We start from the raw sequence: 11,600 nt of genomic DNA on the forward strand, positions 1-11,600 counted from the left end.
AAGGAACTAGGAAATGAGTAAGAATATCATGGCATTCTTTCTAAGGTGATTTTGTTCAAATTTCATCAGAGTTTTCAGTTTTCCCATGATGTGTATTTTAACACTCAAAGTATTCCAATCACATTAGAAAAATATGAGAATTACTTTAATTCAGTCATTTTATTTTAAAACAACATAAGGTATATCTCAAATCCACTTGACAATAAATATCTTAATAAATATAACATAAATAAATATAAGTTCACATGCTTTCATGAACACAAAATTATATAAATAAATATTTTAAAATAAATTATGCTTGAGTGTTTGTTCCTACAAACTCTTTGGTACTGAAATAGCTTATAAATTCTTGCTCTTCTATTAAAGGGAAAAAAAAAAAACACGTTCTGGGAGGACATTTCCCCTCATCAATTTGCTCATGAAAACTTAAAAATAACTTATCCATAGTAAATATGAAATAGACTTGATCAAAGGAATCGTGGATAGAACAGTCACATCCTGCAAATTTGGAGTAATGACTAATGTAAACAAGCATGAGAATTCCTGTACCAGCTTAAGTAGGAACAGGTCAAGCCACCCCCGCCCCAGTTCTTGACCCATGCCCTATTATAATTTCTTTGGTTCCAATATTTATCAAAATGACTTTAAGTTTAGGAGAGACCTCAGCTTTTTAGGAAGAACTCAAATAGCTCATCATTCTATCGATGGTCACCACACGAATTCTGAAGGCATGAAGAAGTATGCAGAGCTTGATTTTAGTCTTATAAAAATCCAGTTCTTCCATGGAGGGTTTCTGTGACACAGGCTTGCTGTGGGAATTCAGGGCCTAGGAGAATAAATATTGAGCATGACATAGACAGTATTCCAAAATTAAAACGTTCATCCGTAAAGATGGGTGAAGCCAATGCACGTCTCAGAGCCTGCAACCCACTCCCTCACTGCATCTCCTAAACCAAATCAAATCTACTCCCAGCCAGATGGGCAGGCAGAACCTGAGAGAAGAAATGCTCATTATCCAAGCACATGGATCTTCAGTGAGCTCTGAAAAGACCCTGAAAGCTATTTAGAAAATCATCAGTGGGAGTTGTATTTTAGAAAGGAACAATTCTGTTAAGATGACATCTGCTGTGATATGTAATTAATTTTTATATGTTACATTAAGAAGCGGCTTCCTTTTGAGAATGGGGAGGTGATGGATTGCTATTGATTGGAAACTCTCAGTCAGTATCACACCTGTTGACTAAAGACACTTATTCATGTGAGATAAATAAACCTGGCAGTTTGAGCCCTTTAATTTGATAACACAATGCAAGACTATATATTTGCACAATGATCAGCAGTTTTGCTTGTACTTCCTCACAAAAAGCCTAAAAGAAAGGTAGGGTGGGTAAAGTCATCCCATTTTACAGAGGAAGAAACTGAGGCACAGAGGGACAAAAGGTCTGGGCATAGTTGTCTGATTACTGGTAGAACTGATTCGACTCTTGGTCCTGAAAAGGAAATATCATCTACAACTCTCCAGATGGTAACATTCTTTGATACTTGCATGATGTTCACTGCCTTTCAAACAAGTAATCTGGTGCCCCCCCCAAAAAAAAAATTTAAAAAGGATGAATGAAATAAATTTCTTTTCAGACAATCATTTCTCATGCCGTATTTTTATCCCATGCCCTGGCCAACATGGCACTCACCCTGCTCTTTCTTAAGTGGATAATTCTGTGTTTTATGTTAGCATCATGTGCTATGGTGATTCAGAAAGTTACAAAGCACATTCTTGTCTATGAGTAACACTGTGGCTGTCCCCAGGTGATAGGTCATTCTTTTCTTTCATTCACAGTTTGGTTCAGCATGCATCATATCCAGGCACCAGCCCCGCTTGTCTTCTCTAGCAGTATTTGCAGATATGCATGCCAGCCCCTTGCATGTACATCCCAGAGGCTTTAGAGATGCATGAGAAGATGAGTGCAGTGGAATCCCTTTGATGGGGGTTTAAATCCTGCCTCTGCCGCTTCCAAGCTGTGTGACCTCAGGTAAGTGGCTAACCCTCTAAGATTGGTCTCCTCATTTGCACAGACCCCAAGTGGCTGCCAAGGGGACAGCATAAGGAAATGTATGCACCTTTGCCCAGAGCCTGGTGCATACCACACGGTCAACAAGCAGGAGGCTGCTTTCCTTAATGTGACCTGCTCATGTTGCCCTCTCTCTAGAGGGTGCCCTCAAGGCTGTCTCCCCCAATATGTAACTGGCTTCAGAAGGGGGCATTTCAGGCCTCCCCCAACCCAGGAAGGGCTGATGGTATACCCCTTCATCACGGACCCTGGCTGGCGGTCTCAGCATGAAGAAGACCTTACCTGCATCAGCTCAGCAATAGCTGCTAGCATGTTCTGATCCAGAAAGATCTGCCTCTTAGGATCCATCAGAAGCTTTGCATTCATGGCCTGGAACTCCATGTGGTACATCTTCAAGTCCTCATAGATACTGCTAAGGCACAGGGTCTGCATAATACGACAAAGTGGGGAAGGAACTATTGAGATGGGCTAAAAACGTATCCCCCCTTCCCCTGCCGCTGCATTTGAGGAAAGAATTTTGTGTCTTACCGTCATAAAAGAGCTCTTTCTGGAAGCCAGGCAACTCCCACTCTAGAAGAAAAAATAATCAGATATCAATGACATGAATTCATAATATGAGCTAAAACCTTCAATTTTCTGACTTACAGTTATTAAAGAGGTCTTTCTGGAAGCCAGGCAGCTCTCATTCTAGAGCCAAAAAAAAAAAACACATCAAAGACATTAATTATTAGTTATTAATGTAAATTTTTCTGACTTTTCTTCTCAAACATATCTTTTTTTTTACTGTGGTAAAAAATACATGTAAAATTTACCATCTTAACTATTTTTAAGTGTACGGTTCAGTACTGTTAAGTATATCTCACACTGTTGTAAAAAACCACGTTTTTATAAATTTTTTTTTCCAAATTGAACTTCTACAATGGGACCTGTTAAAGTCCCATGGTGATGGACCCCAGAAGCATGCACATTTTTGGAAGAAGACGAGGTCTGATGCACAGCTCTTAACTGTATTACAAGCTTTGGGAGGAAAACCCTCTATACCGTGGCTAGTTCCAGTGGTAAGCAGGCCTCCACTGTGCTAGTTCTATCTTTGGTGATATCTTCATGATCAATCTCTTCAGAAGTGCAGGAGTAAAATTCTAGGGTTTGTCTGGCCTGTAAAACATAAAGAGAAACACAGTTTACAAGATTAATAAGGCACCCAGCTCCCCATGGCACTGGCACCAAAGCTAGAGCCGGCTGCCCTTGACCTCCACCTCTGATCTGTAGGAATTTTAGAGTCTTCATAAGACAAAAGGAAACAGATCATTTACACTCTCTCTCCATCCCTCCTCCCCTTTTGCTTAGGACATGTTTCTCTGGATGATATGTTTTTCCATTATGTAAACACTATAAATCATTTCAACAGGCTGTGCTAATCAGCCTCTACACCATGCTGTGACACTTGCTTCTGGTGAAAACCATTTTTTCCTTTTGCCAGCATGGCTGTGTTTTATGAATATCTTTTTCAAGAATAGCTTCTAAAGGGGGACTGTTAGGTCACTACATGATGAACATAACAAACATGCAACCTTAAAGACAAGCGGAGATTTAATATGTGGTGTACACACATGCGCATGCGCACACACACACACACAGATGTCATCTTACAGGCATGTTGACTATAATTATGATATTAAGAAGTCGATGACTTTTTGATTGAAGAGCGAGATCATTGTTCCATTTAACAAGCCTGATGTGTGCCAGGCACTATGCTAGGTACAAAGGAAGGTGACAAAGAAGGGGACTATGTTATGTCCCCCAGAATTCCAAGTTCAGCTGTGGAGTCAGGCAAGTGCCCAAATGACCAGGAGACATGCTGGCAAGTGATAAGGGCTGAGAAGGGTCAGAAAGCTCTGGGAAGGGGGTGGAAAGGGAAGCAAAGTCTTCCCCAGAGATGGGGCATCTACAGAGGAGGGGGAATTTCAGGCAGAGGGAACAGCGTGAGCCATGAATCAAAGCTTGAGAGTACAGAACATGCTGGGGTACAAGTAGTAAAATTCCTGTCTGTGGTAAGCAGAATAATGCCCCTGCCAAAGATATCCACCTCCCAATCCCTGGAACCACAGACTAGGTTATGTTACGTGGCAAAGGGGAATTAAGGTCGCAGATGAAATTAAGGTTGCTAATCAGCTGACTCGAAAATAGAGACATTATCCTGGAGTGTCTGGGTGGGTCCAGTGTAATCACTGGGTCCTTATAAGCAGAAGAGAGAGGCAAGAGAGTCAAGCTCAGAGTGATGCAGCATGATTAAGTCTCATTTGTTGGCTTTGAGGATGGAAGGGGGCCACCAAGGAATGTGGACTGCTTTTAGAAGCTGGAAAAGGCAAGAAAATTGGATTCTCCCCTAGAGTCTCCAGAAAGGGATACAGCTCTGTTGACACCTTAATTTTACTCCAGTGAGACCCATTTTGGATTTCTAAACTCCAGGGCTGTAAGATAATAAATTTGTGTTGTTTAAAGCCACTAAATTTGTGGTAATCTCTTACAGCATCAACAGAAAATGAATACACTGCTCCTGGACGTGGTCAAGCAGATCGAGGCAGCTGCTATCCTGAGCAGGTTCTAAAAAGTTAGATTTGCAATTATACTTCAATAAGAAAAAAAAAAATCTCCAAATAACACAATAGTTTTATTTCTGTGATAATTGCTTTTCTTTGTTCCAAAATGAAAATGGCGACTCTCTCTCTATTACTATTGCATCGTTAAAAAAGATGACCTTCAAGAATCTATAAAATAGTGCCTGGCATACAGTAGGCACTCAGTAAGTACTTGTTGAATGAAAAAAATGAATAAATAGAGCAAAAAAAAATTAGACTTGAAAATGTGGGCCCACTGCTATAGTTTTTCAGATCTTTTCAGAAGCTGGAAATTTGGATACTTATATGGGAGGTCTACTTTTTCAATGGCATCAAACTCAAAAATCAAAATGAAATTAAAAAGACATGGCCAAACTCTACAGATCTGTGGACTAGATATGGCCTGTGAGTCACATGCATTTGCTACCTCTATTTCCTCTGCAAGTAGCCAGCTGATTTGTTCTGGCAAAATTGATGCAGGAATCATATTAAAAAATCAAATTGAGTTCTGCAATCTTTCACCTTTGGTGCTGCATCTGCGAGTAGAAGAGTCAGCTTTTTCACATAAAGCATCTATTTAAACAGGAGCTCCTAAATGTTACCCATATCGAAACTTTCTTTAGGAATCAAAGCACCTATCTCTGCAGTTTTCATTTGGTGAGCTACCTTTTTAATTAAGATGGATTGAACTGTAAGGAAAAACTGGCAGCACGTTATGAAAGATTAGAAAGGGGAAAAAAGGGTTCTTTAAGAAGGACTCGTGGCATTGAGCTTACTTTAAGATATTCATAAAGCAACAAGCTAGAAATCTTCAAGAAAGATTTACTAGAGAGCAGGAAGGCGAAAGGACATCTTTTAAAACATCAGTCTTAGACCGTTGTAGCAAAAGCAATAGATGTTGGAGTGCTTTTAAAGGAAGAAAAAAAAATTTTTTTTGCATTAAAATATGAAAGCTAAAAAGATGACTGAAGCTGTAAATAAAATTAGATAACTCTCTCCCTAGAAAATGAAGCCTGGATGTGCACTGTCACGAGCTCCCTGAAATGTGATGCTCCAGCAACAAGCCGAGTCACCAGACTGGAAGCTGGAGAGGAGCATTAGACGCAAGGCTAATTCATCTTCACAGGCCCTGGAGCACAGAGGCCGCCCCTAATAGCGGTTTCCTGGATTGATAAGTGTGTCAGAGGAACAGTGTGGGCCTGACACAATTCCATCTCTGTTGGCAGGCTACAAGGAACACTGTAAGTATCCACTTTCCTCTGTGTAGACACAGCCCAAACGAATGCCATTATAATTTATCACCTCTCCTGCTTTCTCTGGAGACACAGTTTCATTGCAACTCTAGCTAATAGTTGGGCCATTTGTAAAGTTCCCTCTTCTTCTCTTGACAGCTCCTGATTAACTTCCACAATTTCCCTGCAGTTCCTTCAGGTGACCAAGGGTTCGGAGATGCCCCTTCACTACAGAGGCTGCAAAGTGGGAACCAGGACATTGAAAAGCTCACCTTCTGAAGGGTGTCGCTGACGGCTCTCAGCAGGTTTTGGGAGTGGTTGAGGCACTGGAACATTCCGGGGCCCGCTGTGGTGGTGGGGAGGTTCCTGGCCAAACTAAAGTGGTCCAGGTGGTGGAGGAGGACCAGGGTGGCCACAAGGAGGAGGCCTGAAAGGAAATGGAGGGGCAGGATGAGCTGGCCTACCTCCATCTTCCATCTCTTCTGGCCATCTCCACCCATCCACTTCTTCTGGGCACCTGCCTCCCTCCACCCGTTTCCAGTCTTCCTTCAACAACTGAGAGATGAATCAGGTTCTTGGAGGACAGCGCTCTGTGCTAGCGTTAGAAGCCTACTCGCTGTCACGGCCACCTGGTGAGTTCAGACAGGGGTGTGGACAGAGTTCACCCAGAAAAAGTCTCTATTTCAGGAGGAGGGAAAGTGAGGCCAGGTGGTGAAGCGACCCAGTGTTTTGTAAGCAGTGGGGTGACAAAGCCTCGCTTTGAAGCCGGCTGGGATCTGCCCTCTTAGAGCTGTAGCCTAGGACCCTGGGCAAGAAACCATCCTGTGGGGCCTCAGTTTCTCATCTGTGAAGTGGGCATAATACTTAGCTCACAGGGCTCTTTCAAGGTTAAAAGAGACTATATCCTATCGAGCGCAGGGTAAGCCCGCAATGTCTTTCCCCCTTTCGTTCTCTCTGCCCTAAGATTGCTGACTGCCTTCCAGGCTCCGCGGAGCCTGTCCCAAGTTTCTGCCTCCTCTTCCCGGCCGCCGCCCCTCCCCACCCAAGCGCCGAGCGCTAGTCTCGGGCTGGTTACTCACTGCGCGGCGGGCACATGCTGAGCGGCGCTGCGGGGGCACCGAACCGAGAGGGCAGCTGGACGCAGACGGGTGCACGCGGCAGGTGAGGGCGGTGGTTAGGAGGCCGACCCGCGGGGGCCACATTTTTATAATTGCCCGAGGCGCGGCAGGACTTTCCCGGGACTCTGGTCTGTTGCTTTCTTTCTCTCTCTGTCTCCTCTCTACATCAGCTTCTCGGTGACACGTGGAGTCTGGCCCGCGGGGCTTGCGGCGCTTTCGGATTAACTCCCAGTGCACCCGGCCGCAGTCGTTCCGGGACGGCCCCGCCGCCTCCGGCCTGGCCCAAAACGAAAGAGAAATTCGCGCAGAGTCGCGGCGCGGGGTCCCCGGGCAAGCCCGACCCCTGGCCCGCCACCCTCGGACGGCCCCCGCCCCCAGGTACCCACCCTTGGCCCCGCCTCCCTGCAGCGCCCCCGCCCGACGGAGCGCCGAGTAGGGCCACCCGCTCTCCATCTATATCCAGGATGAGCCCTGACCTCTGGGCTGGTTCTGGACAGGGGTGGGCAAATCATTCATTTATCATTCCTTTATTCAGATAGTCCACGGTGTGCCAGGCCGACATTGTGCCAGGTGTGGGGCACCCAGCAGTGAACAGGTCACTTTGGGGGCGCTCCCACACCAAATCTGACTCAATGTGTTTTGTTCCTGGGTACCCTCTTAAACACGGAAAGGGATGAAACCAGACTGGCTATGCAGTAACTACTCTCCTAGAGAATCCAGTTTTTTACAGTGTCCAGGAGAGAATCGTTACAATTTAGTGGGATGGATGTGCAGGGTCTTGGCAGGAGAGGCCAGAGAGAGGGCAAGTCAGCAGGAGCAACGGGAGTGAGGGGACAGCAAAAGCTCCCAGAAGCAGGGGGCTGCGACCTGAATGTTGAAGGGTGAGTAGGCATTAGACCGCTTCCAGTGGGATGGGATGCAGGTTCTAGGTTGAGGGAACAGGAATCAGAAGTACAGTCAAGGAAGGTAGAGGGAGGTGGCAATCTAGGGGTCCTATACAGGGTGTGAGGTTGGTGAGGGTGATGGGGCTGTGCCGTGAGGGTAGTAGATGCTGTGCTAAGGAGTGTACATTCTGCTGAGGGTGGTGGGGAGCCTTCTAGGGTTTTAGGCAGGAGACATGGTTGGATTTGCATGATGGGAAGATCTTTCAGCAGTAGTATGGAGGATGGATCCCAGGGGTCAGGAGTGGCAGGGCGTGGCCAAGGCCCTATTCAGAATGGAGGGTGGGCAAGAGGGATCCTTAGGGTGGGGAGGGACCAAGACTTGGTAACTCCTCAGGTGAGAGGGATAGGAAGGTGCTGAGAATGGCTGAATGGAGGTTGTTCCAGTTCCTGCACAGGGGTTACTGTAAGAGAGGAGTGAGTTTGGAGGAGACACTGAGAAGTTCCACTTTGGATGTGTTGGGTTTGAGGTTCCTGTGGGACTTTTCAGTTCACTCATTTCTACCACGAGCATTAGTCACCCTGGGTATGTGTGAAAGGGAGGGGTGTGTTTGGTCACCCACTCAGCATCTCTGATGGATCTGACTGCACTAAAGCCCCAGGACTTCACAATGGAGCTGCCAGTGCCCACCTTTGTGCAGATACACTAACTAAACTTGGATAGGGATAAGCCTTTTGGAATACAGGAGAGAAGAGAAGCTGCTTCCTCTGGATCCCTGTTGAAGTCGGGAAGGATGAGGTAAGCCTTGAGATGTTACCATGAACACTCGGCAGGGCCAAACTTTACTGAAGATGGAGTGATGAAGCCAACCAGGAGAAAGGAGAAAGCTGTGTTAACCCCTTGTCTGATTCAAACTCTCTCTGTTTTGGCATCAGTCCCCCTAGCAGATCATCTGCTCAAGGGTGATGAGGTACCCACCATAGGGGCTTGTAGGTCTGTGTAAAACGGGAGCAATAGTTGATCTCCAAAGCTCCTTCCAATGCTGCAGTCTGTGAATTACCCCTTGGGAGTAGAGAACAATGCATTGTCAGAAACACTTGCATAGCAGATTGTGTGAAGCAAATGACAGGTGCTGAGCTGTGTTGTTGCCATAGGGGTTTAGGATGGAGTTAAATGTACTTAAGTCAGATGAAGTCAAGTTTATCACAACTGAGCTATTTCTCCCTTGGAAGGGCCATCTCCTATGGAAAAGTAATTTCTGCAGCATAAATGAGCATAGGGCCTCTGCTCAGAATGGATTCTTGGCCACCAGACACAGTTTCTAGCCTATACTTTTGTGAAAGTTCTCTGATGTGCTGCACATCCTTTAGCCAAGATAGAACAACAGCCTTCTTCTGGGATAACATTACTTTTCTATAAGAGACATTCTTTGCCCATGATTACTACTACATGATATCTAGCATTGTACTGGCAGTCTTGGCCAATGCTATAAGGAAAGAAAAAGAAATGAGAGATTTAAAAATTGGAACATAAAAGACAAAACTGTCACTATTAGCAACAGAAACAACAGATCAAATACTAGAACTAATAAGAGAATTCAGCACCTTCGCTGGATACAAATACCAACTTTCAAAAATCAACCAAATTTCTCTACATCTGCAACAACCAATTAGAAATATAATAAAAATAATATACCAGATAATAAATAGACAGTAATAAAAACAAAATACCATTCACAGTAGCAGCCAAACTATAAAGCAACTGCCTGTAGATGGAGAGGCAGTACAGTGGTTAAGAATATGGACTCTAAACTATTTGAATCCAGGTTCTGTTAGTTACTTGCTGTGTGTTCTTGGGTGAGTTACTTATCTCTCTGGGCTCAGTTTCCTCATCTGGAAAATGATGATAATAAAAGTACCATAGGTTTGTTGTGATTATTACATGGGTTAGTAGAAGCATAAAATAGTCTTTGGAGAAAATTTAATCGAGAACATAGAGTGATTTAATTTAAATGGGAAACACATACCCTTGGGTGGAAGACCTTGAGATGTAAATAGCTCAAGTCTCTTCTAGTTAATTCACATATTCAATGCAATCACAGCACAAATTACAAATAACTTTTCTGAAGAACTTAATAATAAGCCTACTCTAAAATATATGAGAATAAAAGCCCATGAATATCTAAGTTAAGCTTGCAAAGGAATAATAAAGATGGGGAAGTAGCCCTACCAGATATAAAGACATAGTTCAGAGCAATAATAATAAAAATAGTGTTTGGCAAAAGGATAGCCAAATGGACCTTTGAAACAAAATAGAAAATTACAGACAGACTCATATATATGAATATTCAGTATAAAGATACAATAGCACCCAGGACAATCAGGGAAGCATGGATTGTTTACTAGAAAATTCTCACTGTAAGGTGAAAAATAAAACTGGACTCCAACCTAAAACAACATACAGAAGTGAAGCCACTTGGAGGTAGGTTAAAGACAAATGTGAAAAATAAAGTTATTACAATAGTAGAAGAAAATGTAGGAGACTATCTTTGTCTCTTAAGAGTGGGAAGGACTTCTTAAAAACATCAAAGCCCCAAGCCATAAGTGAAATACTCGTAAATTTGATTATATAAAAATTAAGAATTTCTGTACTATGATTTCCTGTTAACCATCAACAAAGTTAACAGATAGCTGACAGACTGGGAGAAGATATTTTGCAATGTCTAAAACCAATAGGAGAGTATACAAGGAACTCCTACAAGTCAGCAAGAAAAAGAAACCCCAATGAAAATGGGCAGAACTTATGAACTGGCAGTATACAAAGAGGAAACCCCAAAGGCTAACCAGCATCATGGGATGCTCAGATATATTATAACCTGAAAAATGCCAAAGAAAATAAGAATAAGGTATCACTTTGTACTTTTTAGACTGGCAAAAATGAGTACATTGGATATTGACAAACGTTGGTGAAATGTAGGGTTCTAGGATCTTTTCTATAATGCAAGTAGACTGATGCAGCTATACTAGAGGGCATTCTGGCGTCTAGCTTTGGTCAGATTAAGTATATGCATACCTGATGACCCAGCATTCTATCTTGGCATGTACATCCCAAAGAGATTCTTATACAGGTCCATAAAGCCTGTATATGAAGATGTTCTTTAAGTCACTGTTCGTAGTAGTGGGAGTTGAAGGCAGTCTAGTTGCCCACCAGTAGGTAAATGAGTAGGTGAAATGTGAGGGATCCCCTTCATGGATACTCTGCAGCAGTTAGAAATAATGGACTATATGTACCTGCATCAACATGGGTAGACCTTTAAAACATAATACTGGGTAAAAACATAAAGATAAAGACAGAGGGCTTCCCTGGTGGCGCAGTGGTTGAGAGTCCGCCTGCCGATGCAGGGGACACGGGTTCGTGCCCCGGTCCAGGAAGATCCCACATGCCGCAGAGCGGCTGGGCCCGTGAGCCATGACCACTGAGCCTGCGCATCCGGAGCCTGTGCTCCACAACGGGAGAGGCCACAGCAGTGAGAGGCCCGCGTACGGCCAAAAAAAAAAAAAAAAAAAAGAGTAAGATCTGTATATAACACTAGAGATAGACAGTTAAACCCCTTGGAGTCAGATTTGTTTGGGAATACAAAAAATTTGGATTTTAGAAAGTGAAAAGGTAACATCTCATGAT

The 11,600-nt window shown here is 43.7% G+C and overlaps 1 protein-coding gene across 1 annotated transcript; it reads right to left on the reverse strand.

Annotated features, from left to right (window-relative positions):
• Window positions 1-670: 670 nt before the first annotated feature.
• IL12A (interleukin 12A) lies at window positions 671-7,087 on the reverse strand (the record flags this gene model as incomplete). Its single annotated transcript, XM_079704801.1, has 7 exons — window positions 6,999-7,087; window positions 6,192-6,346; window positions 3,111-3,224; window positions 2,715-2,756; window positions 2,598-2,639; window positions 2,352-2,495; window positions 671-826 (listed from the first exon to the last, which is right to left on the reverse strand). Exons 1-7 carry the CDS (start codon window positions 7,012-7,014, stop codon window positions 671-673), a joined length of 669 nt encoding a protein of 222 aa, XP_079560927.1. The 5' UTR covers window positions 7,015-7,087.
• Between the last annotated feature and the right edge of the window lie 4,513 nt (window positions 7,088-11,600).

Source organism: Hyperoodon ampullatus (assembly GCF_949752795.1).
Source record: "Hyperoodon ampullatus genome assembly, chromosome: 5".
Classification (NCBI taxonomy): domain Eukaryota; kingdom Metazoa; phylum Chordata; class Mammalia; order Artiodactyla; family Ziphiidae; genus Hyperoodon; species Hyperoodon ampullatus.